Source organism: Sander lucioperca, chromosome 15 (genome assembly GCF_008315115.2).
Source record: "Sander lucioperca isolate FBNREF2018 chromosome 15, SLUC_FBN_1.2, whole genome shotgun sequence".
Lineage (NCBI taxonomy): Eukaryota > Metazoa > Chordata > Actinopteri > Perciformes > Percidae > Sander > Sander lucioperca.
The window spans coordinates 15,188,568-15,211,943 of record NC_050187.1 but is presented as its reverse complement, the minus strand read 5'-3'; the positions used below and the strand labels follow the sequence as shown (position 1 = coordinate 15,211,943).

Sequence of the window (23,376 nt, the reverse complement as noted above, 5' to 3'; positions counted from 1 at the left end):
ATCCATTACACTCACTGGTCTCCTGGCCAGAGCAACGACTCAAGGTGATCACCATAAAACTACTTGCCACAGAGTCGTTTCTCACCTTGCAATGCCTTTAAAACAACCTGGGAAACAGAGGCAGCATGATGGCAAGAACACGAGCACCTCGGGCCAACATATGTCATAAAAATGTATAAGCAAACATGTGCTGGTTTACTGCGATCAATAGTCAGTGCAAAATCTTTTTATATGTGATTACATAAAGAAACAATTACAGGTTTAATTGCTGTAGGCAATTTTGGAAATGCACTATTTTCTCCTTTTTGTCCTGATTGTTGTTGAGTGTGATTAAACAGCCTACATTATGTATTTCTGAAGATCAGTTAATACTGCCGGATATCAAATGTAATTTATTTTAAATACAAACAAGAAAGTACAATATTACACATTAAATCTATACAGTCAAGTAAACTCTCCTCATCATGTCTGATTAGTTTCCCCATGCTGTGTTTTGTTGTTAAGGTGCAGCATTAAATTATCATACAGGGGAATTACTCACAAAACCAAACTGCTTTACGACATAAAGCTACACAGATGTAACATTGTGTTTTCTTCGGTGTGGTGTGAAACAATAACAGGGTCAAGGAATTAAAAAAAGGATCAAAATTCAAACTGCCACAGGCCATAAAATCTACACACATGTATACAAACTTTAATTTCCTGGGAACATATTGATCGAGACAGCACTTAAACCAAGGTGCCCCCCCCAACACCATAATGTCATCAAAAATACGTTTTATTTGCCTTTTTGTGGAGACTAATTTCCGTATTTCTTAAAAGCGGTGGCCCTGAAAGCACATATGGGCTCCTGTGTATTGGTTCCAATCCCCATTAGGGTTTATAGAGAGCCATATGCACTTTTATGGGAAGGTTAATGGTTTTTAAGGGCCGCAGCACAAGTCTAAAACCACAGCAATAAACCCAAGAATGGCAACCTGGGATATACACACAGGTCGCATGACTATATTAAAGAATGTTGCATATACTTTACTAACTGGCTACCAATGTCTCCATCCCCTCATACTGTATCTTCAGCAAAAGGATTCTGGGATGTGAAGTGAAAAAAAGAAGACAAAACCTGTCAACACTTACAATCTTAAAAGCCTAATGAGCGGAAGTAACCATAGCAATTTAGTGAAAAGAACATCAAAGGCTAGGGAGCAACTATTTAGGCAGGCAGTATTCATGCATAATTAGCTGTGAAAATGGCACTACAGGATTCTGTTACTCCCTGTTCTTAATTAGTTTTTATCCTTAGTCTTGAGTGAGAGGTAAACAAAGCCATCAGATTAAAACTTTGCTTTTCTTCCTGAGACAACAACACTGTCAACATTGGAGGCATGCTAGTGTTACCCATAAACTGTGCACTATTATCCCTGGGGAATGAGCGGCAGTGTTCTGTATTGGTCCTAGTCACAGTATTAGGAAGCCTGGAGCCCTGCTTAACACCACAATACTATTGTAGCAAGATAGTTGCTAAAGTTCTAAAATAGAGCACATAATTAAATTTGAATACAGACAGCTAGATGGTAAAAGTGATCAGTGTAAATGTTCCACAAAAAAAAAAAAATTATTGATTGATTTCAGGCACTAATTATTTGTTCTATACTGAATATACTGTGCAAACACATTGGTTTGAATGTTGACTTCTGGTGCTTCCTTACTCAGCAGCGGTTTGTGAAAGACCTAACTATTGAGCGATTTCAGATCAAATTGCTTAGGAACTCCTATGAGTGGGAAAAATGTCAAATAACATTTTTAGAACTTTAAGGTCAAAGTGCACACTATTTTCTTTTGTCTTCTTTGACATAATGAAAACAGGCTGGAATACACAGACTGCACACACAGTAGTAAACAAACCAAAGAAAATGTGTTGGTGAATTTGGGGAGCTTAGCTGTTTAGATAATAAGTATTTCATATCTGTTTAGAATGGCAAATTACTAGAGTTAAATTAGAACACCAAAATCACATAAAAAAATCTATGGGGCATTGTTTAAACACATAAATTAAGTAAGGGGATTTAAAATTATACCTTACTTTGCTGAATATAAACATGTTTTCTATTAAACCTTAATGTTTAAGCCTATTTAAATTCTCAAATAGTTTTTAACACAAACAGCTGCTTGACTTTGTTATTTTTTCCAGTCTCATCTCTGGTAATAGATTGACATGCCTAATTGAGGCATTGTACTGGTCAATACTGTTCATTTTCTGGGAAGACTCTTTCCAGAACTCCTAAAATCCCCAAAATCTTTCACCTGATGATGCAAGCATAGGCATAAGGAAGAAAGACTAATTTCAGTCACTGTCTTTACAAAAACAAAAAGGTGAGACGTTGAGACATGGGAGACGGGTGGTGATGGTGCAGTGGATATGACGCATGCCTTTGGTGTGGGAGACCTGGGTTCGATTCCCACTGTGATACATCCACCAATGTGTCCCTGAGCAAGACACTTAACTCCTAGTTGCTCCAGAGGCGTGCGACCTCTGACATATATAGCAATTGTAAGTCGCTTTGGATAAAAGTGTCAGCTAAATGACATGTAATGTAATGTAATAATGTAATGAGACTAAAGTTAGAATTCAAAACAACCAAAATGATCCAGAGTCCTGAGTTTCTCAGACATTTTTTCTTATTCTCTCGCTGTTGTCTGTCTCCCTGTGTGTTTCTACTAGGGTTGGGCGATATGACAATATCGGCAAAATGATATAAAAATGTCTACAGTATACAGTTTTACATATCGTTTCTGACATGATGTTGAAAAACCAGCGGCCGAACTGCGTTCTTATTGGACTATGGCTGCATCATTTTCAGTTGTAGGATTTGGGGATAGTTTAAAATCAGGAAAAAAAAAAAAAAAGATTTGTGTGATCCTAAACATGGTGTAGTCAGAATATGCCCTGTTACTGTACCATGAAAAAATACTATTCAACATTAAATCAATGTAGCCGCAACACTTCAGTAGTGATGGTTCTCTGTGTGTGTGTATATATAATGTGCCACCACTGGGTGATGAGTCCTTTATAATGACAGCCTTCATTAGAACAGGCTTACTCATGGACAGATGGCAAGGCAGGACTGCATTAGAGCTGCTGCCACATTCCACTTCAAACCTGACCTTCCAGTGGTCCCTCCTCATCTGCCACCCACAAGCCCCCTCCTGATGCATCACTTTCATTCTGGGGCTCAGGCATGCCTTGCTGAGCCCCTATCTTAGCTCAACAACCAACCCGCCACACAGGCTGTAGCTGCTCCTGCACCTCATTACTCCAAAGGCCCCTCACCTCTTTTTTCAGCCATTTTTTGGGTGAGACCACCATACTTTCTTTCTGCTAGCGTTTACCCGATCAGTCAAGATGCCCCCCCTTCTAGTTTCCTGGTGATGAATGACCATTGGCCGTCTCACCGACAGCTAGGCAGCTGATGCCACATAATTACAGTATCACCATTTAGGCAAAATTACCAAATTACTCCAGTCCTCAAGAGGCCTGGAAGAGTGACAGACCAGCCAACAAAGGAAACACAAATATCTGAAAAGAGAGGGACATGGAAGACTACTTGGGCCTTACAGACGAGCAGTGAAATGAGGTTTGTTCTGTTCCTTGAGAGTACATTACAGAGTACTCATTACAGTCAATGAGAAGCCAGAGAGTGAGTTGATTAGTCTAGAGAAGCAGAGGCACTTTTTCTTTCATAAATAATGCAAAAAAACATCTGGCCTCTCCTTGATATCTGATCTTCCTATTCGTAGTCATTAATTAAACTTCAAATCTTAGAGAATATAATCACAAACAGCTTAACATTTCATCCTAACAGCAAGGTCTGACTATTATCTTTTATGCATTAAAGGTTTAAAAAAGTCTACCTGAGAAATATTGCTCACTTTCCCTTGATCCCTGAAGATGCAAGATTATCATAAAAATAAATGGTACTTCTTCTACTTTTATACCAAAGTACAAGTTTTACATTTCAAACTATTACTACTTAATAACATAATAACTGACAGACAGACTGAATGAGGTACCAAACAAAACAATCAAAACTGTCTGAGAAAGTCCGAGGTAGACCCTGTCCACGGTATGGAGTGTGCATGATGAAGTGACATTTATGATGTGAGTGCTAACAGTGAGCAGTAGAGAAGATGTTGACTTAGCACTGTGTCTGGTCGGAACTGTGAAGGCCACCAGGTTTGAGTTAAGCCCCACTAATTTATCTGCTACAACAAAGGATTTCTTTCACTTAGCCTTGAATCCAAAATGAAAAAAAACACACCTTGAAACAGTCACACTGTGTCTATTTGATCCATTATGTAGAGATAAAGTACAGTCTGTTCAGCCGTCTGCCATGTTAGCCATTTCATTTGTGAAAAAAGGCTAACAATGCACTGCTGTTGCATGAAAATCTCATAAAATGTGTTATTTTCACATAAGAATAACAGCCCGTCTGTGGCCTGAGAACATTCAATAACCGCTGGAATCATGGGAGCCTTTAAAAACCCAGTGGATAAAGCAAAAAAAAAAATGCATGGGGGTCAAAATCTAAAAACAAGGTGTTTTGATAGTTCCTAAAATAGGCAAGAAGTTCAAATTACCTCCACCTATCTAAATTACTTGGGTAACACTTTACTTGAAGGTATCTACATAAGAGTGACATGACACTGTCATGAACACATGACACTGTCATGACACATGCACCCTAACTAACTCTAACCCTAACTTGTCATGATAAAAACTGAATGACACTTAATGACAGAAGCGTTATGTCATACACGAATTGTTTATAATGTTTTTGACACGTTCATGGCAGTGTCATGTCACTCTTATGTAGGTACCTTCAAGAAAAGTGTAACCATTACTTTTTACTGTTTATTTACATTTGCTAATGCTGCAGGTGCACATTGAAATACATAACAGAAAGTCCAAACTTGAAGGAAAACAGTGAAACATCTTGGTCAAAGCAGCTCCTGAACAAGACTAAATCCTCTCTTGTAAACAACAAGTTGTACCCAAATGATTAAATTACAGGTTGTCCGATGGCCCTCTGAAAGTGTCAGCCACGCTGTATGTGATGGGGTGGAGACTGCTTTGATTAACATGCTCAGCAGAATGATAATGTTCTAGGGGGTAATTCAATCAGAATGGGCTGCATGTCACTTACTAATAGTGGGCACTTTGCTGTGATTTATCTGTGTTTGCTGAGTGGAGAGAGACGGAACAGACGGCCTGGTCTCCCAGATTAAATAGGGCATGGGAAAGATTCCTCACGCTATCAGGGAGAAACATTTATCACAGGCTGATGATTAGTATTATTAGCACAGGTGCAGTTACAGTAAACACCAGAGACTCCCATTTTGTCCTGAAAGGGAGCAGTAGATAAAGAAGGAGGCAAACTGAAATGGTGTGCGTCTCCCAAAGGTGTTTGGTCTAACTATGGTCCTGTAAGTTCCACTTAGGCTCCCTACCAAAAATACTGTTTCTGAAAATCAGATGCTGAAACAAACATTCAAAGCCGCTACCACAAAGTTTGCGGCAACAGCAGCTCTGGGTATTTGGCTGTGTGGTGTATAGCCGGCATGCTTATAAAATTAGTACTACTCTGTCATTGAACTATTCTATATTCAACTTTGCCATCAGGCGGATTAGCTACTATCTTTCATTGTGGCAATAATTTCTAAATAGGAAAATTGGAGATAGGAATAACAACAACAAAAAGAGACCCGTCCTGTACTTGTTCATTTAGTTCAAGAGTTATAGGCTAAAGAGTTATGATGCGATAATGTCTCAATCATCACATCCTACGTAATGTTAAAAAGCCTGCTGCTCAATACAATTATGTAAAACGAGAGAAATCTAATGACTTGCTATGAGAGGATTTGCATGACCTTGATTGATTACACTGATAACCTTCATTTTAGCTTAGTAAGACCTGCAAATGTTGTAGTCATAAGCGGATGATTCAGCAGCTTATGTAAAATACCTTTAAAAAACTAAGCCTTTAATAACGGCACATATACTGTCACTTAAAATATACACGAGTACACTTAGTACATATGTAGCAGTCTCAGAGGAGATAAGAATACAATCTAAATGTATTTCTTCCTAATTAAAGAGTAAACCATGGACGATAACAGGGAAGATTATAGAGATGGCAAGAAACAGCTCGATATCCATAAATCTAGTCGGTCTGTCTATCTGATGACACTAAATGAGTCTGGGGACCGCTCATTGGAACTTCATTGCTGTGTACTACAATGGTGCTGATTCACAATGTCTTGTGCACAAAGTTAGGCAGAGACTTCTGATGTTATTAAAGAGAACACACTACTGGTTGTAATAGTAGTTATAGACAGTGTATTCAATGGAAGCAAAACCAAAAAAAAAAATGGCAGAGCTGTGGGTTGTTCTAGTGAAGCTTGAGTGCACATTGGAGAAGTGCGGAGAAGTGCCCGGTCGTTGTAGAAACAGAGAGCCGGCTGAGTGTGCTCAAAACAGTTAGCATCCAATTTTAGATTAGAGAGTAATCAAAGGTCTGCCAGCGTCTCGATGCTGCATGGATAAGGTTGTGTCTCCACACTATCCGACTGGGCTGGCTGGAGGCATTACTCTAAAGGCTAAAATATATAACCTTACAACTGATAAGTCAGAGTGAAAAGCATTTCCATATGATTCCCAATGAGCACTATTTCTCTGGAGGGACCAGTTAGCAAAATAGCAGACCAAACTATTTCTCTGCTCAATAAGATTAGACACATATTAGAGATAAAAATGAATACAGTATGCATACGGCATGTGCTGTAGAAATTATTCCAAATATCTAAAAATTATGCTGATGCTTCCTCATAATAATAATTAATAATATTATAAAATAATTAACAAAGACTAAAAAAGAACTAGGCCACTGTTATGACAGCAACATGATAAAACAAAGCATTTGCTCTTCTTTCTTGTATCCAAATATGATTTATTATTTAAACTATATACTTAGAGCTCAGAGAATAATGGCTAGGGGGAGAGAAGCAAAACAATAAATAGTAAAATGTTTTGAACTGTCAATCTAAAGTAGCCCTAGGGTGGAAAACAAAACTGGTAGAAGATTTCAGATGAAATTGGACAGTGAAAACACCCAACGTCTATCTAAAAGTTCCTTTGGGACATTAACTTTCTCAAGCAGACCTCTTGTTTGAACTCTAAATACGTTCTAGGTCTGCTGTGACAGATAGGGCTGAAATGTGCAAGTGCAGATTAACCCTGCAAGGTCTAAACATTATTAGCGAGAACCTGTGGACAGGCATAATAACGATAAGATTCAGACAAGTCTATTGAAGAGTGCAGTCACTGCAGCTCATCCTCAGATATGTCACACATTTAAATTACAATAATTCCTTGTACGGAATAGGATTAGGGCCACATGTGAAAAATGTATTTGTGTTCTGAATTAAAAGTCAGAATTCTGATTTTTTTCTCAGAATTCTGACTTTAAACTCAAAACTCAATACATTTTTTTCACATGTGGCCCTAATCCTCTTCCGTAACCTTGTCACACACAGTGAATAGGGTGTTTTACTATGTACAGCAAACACCATCAACGAGAATGCAAATTGCAGATCATTGTTCAGTCACTTAAATTTGATTCACACATGAGAAGAGAGTTATTAGGGTATTGTGTCATTTTCATAAACTTCTTTTAATTTGGTTTTCTTTTCTTTTAAATTACCTTTGTTTGCAGTCAATCTTCGGTATTTAATGGATACAATAAAGACAAATATAGTGTGTAAAATCAGATATGTGTTTAGTATCATCAACTAAATACCAAAGTTTCAAATATATCATCCATCAAATCTATGTTGATATTAAGGTATCATGTAAAAGATACTTTTGATTCTACTTTCAGAAAATGTTGGATGCAGTGATGTTACATTATCAACATCCCTAGTGCCCAATTTACCTGTTTGTTCAATGTTCTCTCATGCATGGCCTGAAAACACAAAATGAAAATAATATACCACCAGATTAAGTACCTGAGCCCGAAAAGGCACCATACTGGACAGTCCTTAACTCATTCATCATCCCATCAAGTGAGAGTTAAAAAGATGTTGTTTTTTTTTTAAACCATTCAATATCTTATCACTAATGCACTTTACAACATTTAAAAAAAACACATGTACTAAAGCAAATGTTCACAGATGACTTAATAATGTATCTTCAGTGGACAGGAATACAGACACACAGTATAATGAACACCATTAAAAAAGATTTCAGCAGGTGAAGTGGCACAAAACAACTGCAGGTGGTAAAGAAATAAGCTGTAACAAGGGTAGCCATTCTGAATACCAACATGAGTACATGTTTCTATTCATTTCAACTTTTCAATTGATATTTGGTCACATTTTAGGCATAGTGCATACTTTAACTTAAATGCTAAAAATTGAACTATTATGGACAATGATGCAACACATCCTCTAGTATAGTCATAAATATGTGACTTAGCTTGTTACACTTGACATCATATTTTTATTTGATCATTAATCTATGAACAGAGGAGTTACTTGTCTAGGGCAAATAGACAATTTCCTTGTCATATTGATGTAGCAGTTCAGTTTTTTTTTTGTTTTTTTTGAGTCTTTCCGCTATGCTAGGTGGGTAATTACTGTCATTGATTAATAATCCTGGGCCAGCCCCACAATAATCAGTCCCACATGTGCTTGGGCCTCTTAAAGGATAGGCTCATTTGCCACTGGGATTCACAGCCTAAACTGCTTAGTTGGATGTAATGGAGAGCAATTTTCTTGTCTTGAGAAAAAAAAAATTGTAGATGGAATGGGTTTAGCCTGGTCATTTTCCATTGCCTCAGCACATCAAATCTCCAAACAAGGACAACTCTGATTTCAGATCATGCTCTTCTCCCTGCGGGCAATAAGTTGTTTTCCAGAACACAAGGATGTTTTTTATTGCTTTACCAGTTATTTTGAGTATTATGTCCAAATTGCAATTTCTCCATTTCTTACAAAAATAACATAATTGACTAGCCTAATCCTTTGTTGAATGAAATACAATACATCGTGGGTGATATCTTCAAATAACGCTTGAGACTCCATAAATGCTGTGAGATCAAGAGAAATGGCTGAATTCATAGTATGATGGATCGCTATTTCCATGCATTGTTGGCAAAGTCGTGAGATGACTGCTGGGGGTTCAGCATGAAGCCAAGCCTAAATCCCTGAAAATGTAATTAAAAGCAAAGTGATTTACAGTTTGTTCTACATTATTCTGGGTTTATCGTTCCTTATTTCCAATTATATGCAGTGGACTGGATTTCAGAGAAGGGGTCCCCCAAAGAAGTGTGCAATCCTCTAAGAGATTTATGTGTTTATAGCAAATTGTGAAAATCAGCCTTAACGTTCAAGCAAAACTGGTAAGAGAATGCCCAAATTGGAAATACTGGGCATTGCCAAGATGTAAACGATAAATGGTCCATCTGTCTGAGCTCTTCTCACTCTCGGAAGAGTAGAAAAGCCACCATCTGCAGATATGCGTCAGCAGAAGCAATTTTGCTTGCAGGTATGCATTCATTACTATTTTGAAGATACACGTAAAATATATATGTTGTTGTCGGAAATGTAAAAATGTACTAATAATAGTTTTAATCTTGAAAAAATGTAAATGTGTGTATGTTCTCTTGTGGTGGACGTTTACAGACGTTTACAATTTAAAAGTCTTTGCATTTGAAGTCTGACAGAAATAAATCTGTGAAAGCGCTAACAAGGCCAACTTCTTTACTTTCCAAACACCTACTATGATCATAATAATGTTTCACCTACTTCAACTGTTTTGACAGACAAGACAATGAGATGCAGATGAGCAATGACATGAGGCTGAAGTTAATCATTTCATTATACAAATATTAAAAATAATTTTATATCAATTTTAATCAATTAATGCATTTAGCTTTAGCCACAGCGGTGGGCCATTAACATAACAGTGACTGCAGGCTTTTATCCTTTCTTGCTACGCCTACATGTAACATCCCAGAATTTAGTTAAATTAAAAATGTAGAAGTTGTGTGCTGTCTTGTTTGTTTACTTTGTTCAGTAGTGAGGGGGTGGACAGACTATTATTTGAGATTTGATAAACCGAATAGATTATTGTTTGCAGTCACGGCAGCTTTATAATGTGTGTGTTGGTAGAACAAACAAGACAGAGACGGAATTAATGGCAAAATAAATCCAAACACTGGATAGACTTTGGGAACGAGTGAGATCTCTTGTCAGAGCTGAGCGCTCACAAAGAAAAGTCAAGCGGTTGTCATTTTCCAAGAGCAGACAAGACAACGCTGATGATGACAGTGATCAGAGTTGGAAGATAAGAAGATGATAGCAGCTGGGAGTAAAGATAGCTCTAATATAAAATCACATTCAAAAAAGAACTGACTGTTCCCGGGAAAGAACTACACAATCTATTACGATTTATCAGCACAGGGAAGGTGTTTTGCCCAGAGATAATTACAATAACAGTACCCAGTGGCAGTGTGATTGCTCCCAGGTGACATTGCAGGTTATTAAATTGTCATTGTGCACCCTGTTTTTGGCGCTGCAGACACTTGAACTGGCTGCCCACAAGACTGACTCACAGTTTATCTGCTCCATTTGTTTGACATCTTTACGACATACCATATTAACACAACCTAATTTCATCTGGGCCTCAATGTCTTCTCTTGGCTGTCTCATGGAAATCCTTCAGGGGTTAGGTTAGGACTGCTGGGACGTTTGTCTCGACCGAATTACACCAAGTGACATTTCTTCCATCCTATCTTGTTTTCCATTTCAAGTTTGCAAGGGAAGAAACTTGTGACAAACTTTAAAGGTCTGATATGTAATATATTTACTGTATTCAATCCAAAAATGATCCCAATGCATCATCAGATATTAAGGAAACATTCTAAATTGAAATACTATCTTTTCAGACAAAAATGCTAATGCTAGTATTTTCTCCTTTTTAAATTTCCGTTCTGTGACGGAATTTCCGTTTTGGCCTGTGTGTTATTATCAACTGCCCAGTTTGACAGCCAGGCCGGGTTGCCAGATATACCTGTAAAAATGTAAACCCAGCGCGCTACAGCTGTAATATTAGTACAGCCATGAAAGCAGCAAACAAACAAACAGGATCAACGGAGATAGATTCTACCCGACCTAAAAACAAACAGCATGTTTCTAACAGTTGCGTAACCAGAGACGTAACAAACCCCGGGTAAATATTGGAGATGTATTTGAAAGATGGAGACAGCTTAGAGCCCAAAAGGACACAGAGTTGGTTAATTTCTAATATTATATATTATATTATAAATAAATATTTGAATATATTCACTGGAAAGTCAGCGGACGAGCGCTGGGTGGAAATGTTCGCGCATTTCAAAAGCATGGAGATTCCGTTCAAAAATGTAGGTCTCCTTTGTCAGTTCGTCATGTGTCTACTGGGCACAAATGCTCCCGTTGAGCGGATCTTTTCGCTCATGAACAACACATGGACTGACGAGAGGAACCGCATGACCATTATCACCTCAAAGACGCTACTCGTCACACGGGCCAATTTTGCTGACACCTGTGCACAATTTCACAGTAGGCTTTCAGCCAACAAATTGATTTTTGAGCAAATTCACTCCTCTAACAATATACAGAATGAATGTTTCCAATAGGGAAGCTATCTGCTCTATCAAATGAGATTACATTTGTGTGTTGGTTAGAATAACACTGGTAATGCTTTACGGTAAGGGTAAATGAATAATCATGAATTCATGCATGAATTAATTGATGTAGGCTATGTATTATCATGCATTATGTAAGTAACGATTTATGTGTTACTGCATTCCTTAATATCCCATGATTCATCAGGAATTGAACAACACAACTAAAGCATTAGGTAGGTGAACTCATGTCAAATCCTGATGATTCATAAGATATAAAGGAATGAAGTAATGCACAAATCATGAATTAATTCATGCATGAATTCATAATTCATGTACCCATGTTACCATAACTTTAGTTCAAGCCTGTGGCAGCAGTTCCAAATAATTCGTTTAGTGCCATGCAATTAAAAATACCTTTTCACAAAGTTTTTCACAAGTTCAGTGGGTGCATTTTCCAAAAGAATGCTTTAATTCTGAAAAATAAAGTTGGTCCCACACGAAACTCACTCAATGTCTTTTTAATATTATTTCTTAGATATGTAGGCTACATACCAAGAAAATTCAAGAATATTAACAGAGATTAGGGCTGGGCAATATATCAATATTACATCGATATCGTGATATGAGACTAGATATCGTCTTAGATTTTGGATATCGTAATATCGTGATATGACATAAGTGTTGTCTTTTCCTGGTTTTAAAGGCTGCATTACAGTAAAGTGATGTACTTTTCTGAACTTCCCAGACTGTTCTAGCTGTTCTATTATTTGCCTTTTCCCCACTTAGACATTATGTCCACATTACTGATGATTATTTATCTAAAATCTAAGTGTGAAGATATTTTGTGAAAGCACCAATTGTCAACCCTAGAATATCACCACAATATCGATAGAGGTATTTGGTCAAGAATATCGTGATATCTGATTTTCTCCCTATCGCCCAGCCCTAACAGAGATACCCCATTATGTTGTGAGCAGTAGGTGTACGTGTGCTGTTGGTAAAATTGTGTCTCATCTGTCTGTGTCTATGTCTGACCTGGGCTGGCACATGTTCACATTAAAAAGTGTGTACGTGCACGAGCACTACGGTCATGCGCAAAATGTCCTGGTTTTAGTTCCAGGAAATCTGGTCACCCTATTATAAAAGTTGTTACATTCTGAGGGGAGGTGACACACAACGCTAACTTTTGTAGACTTGAGAACAAAACATGAAATCAATGGTAGAGATAAAAACAAAGAAAACACTGCAGTGACGGTAAGAGTTATGTGATCTGTTCACAGAATGAATCAGGGATGAAAAATCAATCAAATTAAGCAACTAATAGCTCCCTTAATATCTCTGTTTGTGTGGAGATGACACTCCCATCCAGCCATACAACAAGCACCAATCATATTAATTAACTTCCTATTTATTACAAATTAGTTTTCAAAACAAATAATTTTTGATTAAAATGTTTTTATTTTGGACATTAAAAACATCCCCACTCCCACACCTTTGGAGTGCACGCTAATGATCCCAGTCATTATGTGCAGGTATATGCTGCCAAAGACAGTGGATAGTGATGCTATCATGGAGCACACATATCTTGTGTGTGTGTGTGTGTGTGTGTATGTGTGTGTGTGTGTGTGTGTGTGTGTGTGTGTGTGTGTGTGTGTGTGTGTGTGTGTATATATGTAGTTTCATTTGCATGAATTGCAAAATCCTCGGTAAAATCAAACAGCTATGCAAAAACACAATTTCTTTGTGATTTTCTGCATCAATGCAATGCCAGTGCAGTCCACTAGCTGGTTCGGGAGCCTTGGGTTTGAATAAATGAGGGTTGTTTTATAAGAACAATATAGATTACTGCTGGATTGTACAATGTTTCACTAATGTTTCCAACAAATCTTAATGTTCTCTAACTGTGATGTAGCCCTCAATGGCAGCACTTTTGATTAGAGAATATTCCTGCAAGGCACCGGTGCACACATTACAGAACAAACATATTAACAAAAAACATTAATTAAGGGATACTCACATTTTGCAGGGAGATCATAGCCACAGGTGATCTTGGCTTTGCCGGTTTCACAGCCATTTAGTGAGTGGCACTCATCATACAGACAGGACCCCGCCGCTTTGTGTATGCAGCCATCCACTGAAACACAGACAGACATACAAAGAGAGGTAAGGCCTACCTGAAGAGAAACAGGCACACGGCAGATCTCAAACTAGCTAGGCTAATTAGCAGTTTGTGTGCTTTATCATGTCAAAACAAACAAGCATTTACAGAAACAGGACCAAGAATATCCTGAAAATTATGTTGAGTTTGATTCCTGAATCCCTACGCTCTCAAATTATCTCCTGAGGTCTGTATCTCCTCTCCTAAGGGACACTGGGTCTGCCATAGTGTGCTGCGCCTGTTGCTGGTAAATATTGACGAGCTTAGGAATGAAATTAGCTGGGCTCGGATCTAATGACGCCTCCATACACACTGAAAATGAGACTGTTCTTCCTGTATTCCCTCTCCACTGTCAACAGCGATATACAGTCAGATCATTAACTGTATTTTTTCTGCCCTGTGGTGGGAATCTTATATCTGTCCTGTTCTCTGTGGTGAGCCTGTTATGATGCCGATCTGTGTTCTGATTCTGTCGCGCTCCCTGTTGATGTGTGTGTCCTGGTTCCACGGAGACCCCGGGTCCCCCGCCCCCTTAAGGTTTTAATTTTACCGGGTTAAGGCCGCAATACACTTGATTGATGGCACGTCTTACACAAGGAGGCATAGAGATAGAAATCCACATTATCCGTCTCTGAAAGCCTGACATCCCTCCAAGAGCATGTTATCAATCACACTGAAACATCATAAAATCCTCCTCAAGTTGTCCTGTAAAAATCCTCACAAGCCATTAGAGGATAACAGAGCCAGGAGGAGGAACAGTAGCAGTTGGAAAAACAGATGTGTCTTTTCTTAAGTTTCTCTATAAGACTTGGTTGATGGAGAGAACAAGTCACAGATCAGCTTTATCCATCAAAGCTTAAATGGTTGAAAGTTAAGATAGCCTGCAGGATAACCGCTGTTTACATATTTTGAACTGATAAAGAAAAAAAGAACTGAGGAACAGATTAAGAAAAAAAATCAGAATTTATATTCCTGATAAAAGACAAAATGTGACTCTAATCGCTATCTTCATCTCTAATGTAATAATTATTCACGTACCGCGCCAGGGAAAAAAGCTGTGAAAGAAGGTTGAACATTAGTTATACACTATCTTCAAAAATGTACTTTGCTTCACATCGTCAACACAGACAAAAGGTCTTCTGATGAGGGATGGTCCTTTTCTGAGCGCCTTTCAATTTCTCAGGGATGAGTCAACGACAACAGCTGGGCGGAAGATTTTCCAGCTCTATCAATCATCTTTAATGGACTGAGGGACAGGCAGCTGACAGAGACGAATCCTGATGGCTTTTGGAAAAAGTAACATGAGTCTGACAGTGATGTGGATATGAGGAGGTATCGCTCTGGCAACAATGAAAGCTACTTAACACTGCACAGAGCGGATATGGCGCTGGCTGTAGGCTTGGCATTCTTATCATATTCACTGTGCAAACAAGATTGTCCATGATCATCAGCCACACTTATTTGCTTCATAATTGCTTCTTATCATCTCACAAACACAAATTGCTAAATGCAAAGGCTGAACTGAAAGCTCTGGGACTGTAAGCATACTTCTCAATCATATATACATAATGTTGCTCCTGCCATAGAAAAAACCAGGGCCTTTTTGCCCTTGTGTTTCGTTACAGCACTAAATGAATAAGATTTAAGCACCCAAATGTGTTCACCTGATGCAACATTTGCATCACAGCAGTGACAGGCCACTCAATGTTTACTAATTTCTCCATTCCTACTGACAGGTTTCATATTCAGTCTATTGAGGTGAATTAAAACATAATGTTTTAATTAAAATCTTTAATACTTCATTAATAGTTCATTTACTTGCTGTCTTGTTTTATATATGCTCTTTGCATAATATGCTCTTTGCATAATATATTATATATATATATATATATATATATATATATATATATAGTTATAATAATCTTTTTGTGCTTCTGGATACATCATCTAAATGCAGTTTTCCCTTCCCAATCATAAGGGCTATGATGAAGCCATAACGTGTTCTGTTGGTTTGAGGAGTTTTTATTAAACATTTTGCAGAAGCTCCATTCTATGAGTATATTGCACATCTTGCATTTATTATATGATATTTTAGCCACCTAAAGGAAGCAAACAAGGTCAGAAAAGAATGGGACGTTGCAGGTTTCACATTACATAACTAGATCTACACCGCAGATGAAAACTTTTACAAACTTTCAAGTGCTAATTGCTCAAAGATCCTCGGTCATTTTATTGGCTGATCTAGCTGACTCGTCCGCCTATTAAACACTCCAAATAGATTCAGTCTTTAAAGCTGTCATTCAGATGCACTAATCGAAAAATATATAGAGTAAATGGGCTGCACTATATTGGTTATGCAGAAAAAGACATTAAAAATGTATTTCTTTATTATAATGTAAAGTAATTGGGCTGTTCCTTTGAACAACACCTTGTTACAGCCTGAAATAAGGCAGGAGAGAGGAAAATATCCTGCTAGGACAGGTGTAAAGGAAACTATGATCTTTTCATGGTCATAGTATAAGGCCAGCCAGGTTAGGACCATTTAATAATGCCCTCCACCAGTTTGCAGTTTTCCCACAGGAGTCCATCCTCCCCGGACAATTCCTCTCATCACTACTGTACCAGGCATGGCTGATCTCTTACCTATGAGCACCTTGGGAACCCAGTGAGCAAAAGCATACGGGGTTCTGTGTTTCATCTCAGTAGCTGAAGAGTAAGATTGTAGATAATAGTTTCAGCTTCCATTTTGCTGCTCCTTCTATTCACGGTTGCATAAGCTACAGTGAGTGAGTTTTTTTCCTGATGATACCGAGTGTGTCACTGTGCATCTAATGTCAGCAAGTCCCGACAAGCTTGGAAATCTGTTCACAGTGCCCGTAAATAGAGAGGAAGATGCTGAACTGATCTGGCTGATTGCCAGAGTCTTGGATGCTACAGCTACAGATTTGATTTACCTGCTTCACGGAATGGGTGGAGTGGCACAGATGCATAGTGGGTAATACGTGTGTTTGAGAAAGATATATATATCATCTAAGTGGGATTTCAGCATTATTCCCTGATGATTTCTACAATATAGATGGTTGCAACATTACCTAAGGCAGCCTCAGATTCTCATTAACTAAGACTGGTATTTACATTCACTTGACAAAGGAGGACATGTCAGCTCACTCTCTTGTTATTCACAATGTAACACCAAGGCTTCTACAGTCATACACATTTCTGTATTTTACACATCACAAGTTTCATAGTTAATTCTGATTATCTGCACATTTAATTTAATTATCAGGTGGACCTTATTCAACATGTTTTGCTGTAAAACCTCACAGTAAGTAAATAGGATATGTCTTGTTAACATTCATATGTGTTTGAGTAGTATTAATAGTCTCCTCCTGAACAACATTATGCCTGTGTCCCTATTCCATTATACTTTGAATACAATAATCATATTCAAATGCTAAAAAGAAATCACAGTGTGCTCATCCTGATGATGCACCTGCATCACAGCACTGAAAGGTGATCAAAGCAACCTCTCTTTCATCTCCCAGCTTTTAGTCTGAATTACATGCCAAGCAGAAGCCCTGGGATGAACATGTGGCCGGCTGTGTGATGCACAATCAGTGGTGCCCAGTGCTATATTTCAACTCGTGTTAAGACTTCTTTATGGAGGACGTTTTATTTAACAGGCTTAATATTTAGGCGGCAGCATCTGCTTCTGTCCACCCCACTCCTGGGCTTCCTCAGCCCCCGTTGAAAAATAAAACGGCTAATATCTCATCTATCTCTCCTTGCAGCCTGCCACTGCTTTAGGCTGGGCCTATGTGGGACAAAACATTTATTCATCTTTTCTGAGTGCCTTGCTCAAAGAAAGCTTCCCCGAGCAGCCACTCCAGCAAGTCCACACAGCTAATGAAGATAACTTTGAGCGGCGGCTGGACGGCATCCCTCTGAACTCATAACGGGAACAAGGAGAGAGCAAGAGACCGAGGGAGAGCCATATTGAGAGAGACAAAGGCGACGAGTGTGTGTGCGTGTTAGTGTGTGTGTGTCAGTCTGGAGCAGTTTGAATTAGTTACTCAGCTGTAACCTTGGCTCCTGCCATTGTTGAAGACACCTCTGCCTCGTCCTCTCAAGGCTCCGTTCCCACATGCATTAAGGGACTCAGCAAAGCTCTGCTTACTCTCCCGGGGCTTCTCCCAGGCAGCCCGAAAACCAAGGGCTTTCAATCGCTCCCTCAGACACAATGAATACCTGCTCTGCTCTCATTACAATACCCTGCTTTTCAGAAATAGTGTCAGCTGCAATTTTCTCTCCTAATTATTTTCCGCTCCTCTGAGGGTTAGGTTCAGGACTGGAGCCAGAGGAGGCAGCACAAGCTGGGCAGGAGGGAGGGAGGGGGTGAGCTGGATTTTACCTGGCAGGATATGGAGAAGTCTGAATATCAGTCCATAATCTAACAGAGGGGAATAGATAGTGGATTTTGAGGTAGGCCTATGTGGCCGTTACCTGCTGATCCAATGAGATCTCAAACGCCAACCCCTCTTGTGGGCTTGTTGGGCGATAGGAAGTAAAACTTTTATCAATACTCTCTCACACTGGGAATTGCAGTTTCCACACAAAAACCAAACATATTCCTAAAACTATTTAACCATATATTCCTTCACACCTATTTTTTGTAGTATCCATGGCAACAACATATTTCCTCTCTCCTCACAGCACTCTCTTTTTGTAGAGCTGTACACTGATCAAAGCCCCTCCACAATTCCACCTCTGTGATTTACGACACCATTTTCTACTCAACTAATTTCACAGAAGGAGATAATGACATGGATTAGTTGCTAATCAAGTGCCAATCAGAGATCTGGCTGAACTAAATGTCAGGTGGAATATGTTTAAGCCATTGTGGTTACTCCCTTGTGATACTGGATTATGTGTCCTAATCGCAGCAATTTTGGATGCAACAGGAGCCAGAGCTTGTTCTCTACTGTAACCAAGTTCCAGGGAAAGGGGTAATAATCTCTATTTCACCTATAATACCCAGGTCAACAAGGGATTTGGGCTAATAGAATGCCAAGCAGATGTTACTCTCCAAAGTGACATAAAATATCTCAGGCTTACAGGACGCACAATTCCCCTGACATTGCTATGTAAGCAGGAACCAGAATAAATGACACAAGAATCACAGGTTCCACGCAAGGGAAACCCTGTTGTCATTATTGTTACAGTTCAGCCCAAGTTGACAAATATGTCAGTAAAGATTGGAAGCGCTGAAACAGGATAAAGAAACATAGTGGGTTGCAGTTTCAGCCTTAACTATTAATATACTGACATACTGCAGGTCGTATCAATAACAGAGCAGTTTGAGGCTTATTTAGAAATTTGCCAGTTTAAATACACATACCAAGAACCAAGACATCTTAAGGGATGAAAAAGAAACCTTTACTGAGGTCCCCTTAAGCAAGGCACTTCATCATAGCATAGTACCCCACCACTGTAGAGGATCGTACTGCACACCTCCCAGCTGTAAATGTGGCTAAATGTATGAGTGACAGGCAGGTCCCTGCTGAAGAAAGAACATGTGTAAAAAAATAAAAAAAATAATAATGAACGATTAAGGGAAAAATACAGAACTATTCAATGACCTAAAAATCGACTTTCAAAATGGATTTTTAATTTGGTTGCATTTCACCATTGAGCAAAGTAAAAAAACAAAAATGAAAAAACATTACGTTCACTGAACAGAGCAAACTGTTGAGAAACAGTTAGCCTTGTTAGATAATGCATGGACATAATTCCTGACTTTTCCTGAGCGCACAATTCCCCTGACATCGCTATGTAAGCAGGAACCAGAATAAATGACACAAGAATAAGAGGTTCCACGCAGTGGAAACCCTGTTGTTATTATTGTTGCAGTTGAGAAACAGTTGGCCTTGTTAGATAATGCGTGGACATAATTCCTGGCTTTTACAGGACGCACAATTCCCCTGACATCGCTATGTAAGCAGGAACCAGAATAAATGACACAACAATCACAGGTTCCACGCAATGGAAACCCTGTTGTTATTATTGTTACAGTTCAGACCAAGTTGACAAAATATGTCAGTAAAGATTGGAAGCGCTTTCTCTGGGAAATGGGATAAAGAATCATAGTGGGTTGCAGTTTCAGCCTTAACTATACTGACATACTGCAGGTAGTATCAATAACAGAGCAGCTTGAGAGACATAATTCCTGGCTTTGATCCCATGTCTTGACCCTGCTCTTTTCCACTGTTCCTATTAATGTCTTCTATAAAATATAGATATATTCAACTGACACGGCAAGGATTATTGCAGCTGCTTAAAAACAGAGCTTCTGGCAACAGCACCTTTCCACCTCCTGCTGACACGGTAGTTCTTGGATCGTGCATTTAGTCAGAATTTATTTCTGCAACACAGATGCACTTCTGTTAGTTTCCAATAATTTAAAACAACGTTATGCTAATGTTTCCATGGCACCAAGTTAACCTTTCTACTTTTTACGCCATTGTACGCCATATGTAGATCTGTCGATCATGCTGAGATTAAGCCAGCTAGTGTTCAGCTGACTGCAGACAGATTTAGTAAAGAAAATTAATTATTTTACCATTTTAGGAATAATGGACACTAAAGCTTAAAATACTGATGGATTATATTCATGACTGTATGCATACTACTTAAAACTGCATTTAAAAATCGGAGTTGGATTTGTGGAGTAGGGGCTGATGTAAGACATGTAAGGAGCACACACTCTTCCCAGGGCCGTAAAGGAATGCCAGGTTAGGTTACCAAAGATCATGTGGCATGGTCGTTGGAAACCTGGAGTCCCGACAGCTGCGGACATCTCGGTGCCAAACCCCAGCCGTGCTGAACTCCCTTGGACAATAGTGACGGCCACGGCCCTCACATTTAAACATGTTGTTTTTACTGCTCTGTCTTGTTGTTGCAGCATTCCCTGTCTGAGGTAGCAGAGTCACTCTGTCTTAAACAACCTGAAGTACACTGTCTGCATTCTTTACATGACATGGGTACTGCTCATTTTGCTTAACAGCAACTCCAGGCTGGCCACACTTTATTTGGATAGTCCAATGCCGAGTTTCCTGTATTGCAGCTTTCAAATAAACACTCAAACATATTTTTTTCCCCCAGAGTGTCAAGTTTATGACCCTATTTTCAATCCTAAATCCAACCCTAAAAAAAGACCAGACATCAACTATCCACGGACACGAGTTTCATATTAAACTCCACAGATGTCATTGTGACAAATTTTATTAAATTAATAGGACATGGATTATCAACAAAGGATTATCCAAATTAGGTGTGACGAGCTACCCAGTGTGGTTTCCAGGTCTCTTTTGCAGTTTGCATGCCTTATCTATAATGATTTGTATTTCCTTGCAGCACAGGAAAACTGTACAGACCCAAATGGACATGCATGCATGATTTCTCCCTGCATTTAAACTAAGCTGTATTGCTGTTGTAATGAATTGACTGGCTCAATATCTGTGAACATGCAGGTGCCCAGCAAAAGGATGCCAGTATATCATCAAGGTACCACTGTAAGCAACGTTTTAAAAGATACCATTCCTGTCATTTGGAAACGTCCCCATATCGCTAACTGTGATAACAGCTCCTCACAGAATAGTATCCTGCCCGCTGTATATGCACCATTTGTGTCTTCTACAACTCTATCTAGGTTAAAACCTTCTTCCATTTCTTGGTTGTGTGTGATGCCCTAATAATCACAGATAAACACAAACCTCCTCATACAGCTTCCTCTCCCTTTAATATCTCACTCATTTTTCACCTTTGACTCCTCATCCAGTCTCTTATTATGAACAAGCACTCTATCAATGTGGCTATTATCGCCTCGTCTCCTAGGTTAGATTACCTTTGGCAGCCCAGCTTTACTATTGTAACCACAGGAAAGAGAGAGAGAGAGAGTGCGTCAGGTATGAGAGAGTCTAAGATCTTTCTCTTCCAGCAAAACCAATCAGAAGTGCAATGTTTGTGTGCATGTGCATGCGAGTGTGTGTGTGTGTGCTTGCAGAGTAACTTTAAATACAGCTTTAAACCACAACGTAAATAATAAAAAAAAAACAAAAAAAAAACTATTTCTCTCTCATGTCTTTCATGTCATAATTGTCTACGAGTTAAATTGTTTATGCAATTAAACACATTTCCACTGGTTCACTGGGTTCCTGAAAGGAATCAAAGCATTTCGGAACAACTTGAAACATTATTAACAAGAACAACATGACATGTAGTTAATTCCTCCATGTAAGGTATTCTGACATCAAAGAGCTCTCATAACAGGGGTTTGCCATCTCTGGTACAAAGGTAGTCAACATGTAACCCACAACCACCAGGAAACATCTCCTATCAATAAGCGTTCCACCTATCTCAGTGGGTGAGAAGCAAATCAGCTGCCAGAGAGGATAACATTAAGTATGCTTTTTTTTTTTTTCTTTCTTCTAATTTCAAAGTATAATCCTGCTGCTGACCAGTAAGGGCTCCCTTTGGACTACACGAAGAGTCAGAACCAGATGTGAATTATTGATCAGACACATCATGCTCTTACTTAACATTTCTGGAGACCTACCCCTTCCTCATGGAGTCCTTTTGGGGTTTTAGTGTGAATTAGCATTATATTCTTAACAATAGGAAGCTGTATCAGTCTGACACATCTTTGTGTTCCTTAAGAACATACGGCTGGCTCCATTTGGAATCAATAGAACACACACACACACACACACAGACACACACACACACACACACACACACACACACACACACAGACACACACACTTTCATCCAGACATAATTAAATGTCGCCTCCTAAAGAAATTGCCCTCTTTGAGAAGTTGGGCTAATAAGGGACACACTAATGGTGAGAAAACACGGCGAGAAAACACAACCCCCAGAGCGAACCTGGCCAATTTCATCATAAATTACTTCCCTGCACAAAGTTCATCTTTGAGTCACCCAAGAGAGCCTGCTGCATGATAGTAAAGGATGGCGTTTCTAACAACAAACAGGCTTTGAGGTGAAAACAGAAGCACTTTGCTCGATGCATACACTGCTCTAAGAAGCAACAACAGGACTAGACAAATGCATGTAATTATTGAGCAATCTGAATAGCTAACTTTAAGGCTGCTGAGGAGAGAAAGCAAGCATAGCTGCTGCTTCAGATTCTTGGATCTGCAAGCCAAACTCTCTGGTAAGTCTGTAATTGCAGAAATGAAGAAAGATGGAGCCATTCAATGAAAGGCCACTGCTTTGGATTAAAATGCATGAACAGCAGTTGCTATTATACATGGTTCTTTGGGTTTGCTGGTGCAAGGCTCTTTTTCAGCAAAGCCTACAGCCTTGTACAATACATTAATATCTGCAAAGTAGCACACAGAGCATGTCAAAACCACAGAGAGCTATGGAAATTAAAGGTCATCATAGTTTTGTATTACTTGATCATTAACCTTATCT

At 38.9% G+C, this 23,376-nt stretch overlaps 1 protein-coding gene across 6 annotated transcripts in view; it reads right to left on the bottom strand.

The window, feature by feature from the left end:
• Window positions 1–23,376, bottom strand: part of macrod2 (mono-ADP ribosylhydrolase 2) — a 434,913-nt gene that overhangs the window by 240,668 nt on the left and 170,869 nt on the right. For all 6 annotated transcript variants that reach the window (XM_035992660.1, XM_035992661.1, XM_035992662.1 and 3 more), the window contains exon 5: window positions 13,741–13,857. In XM_035992660.1, coding sequence (XP_035848553.1) covers window positions 13,741–13,857 — 117 coding nt within the window. The remainder of the gene's footprint in view (window positions 1–13,740; window positions 13,858–23,376) is intronic.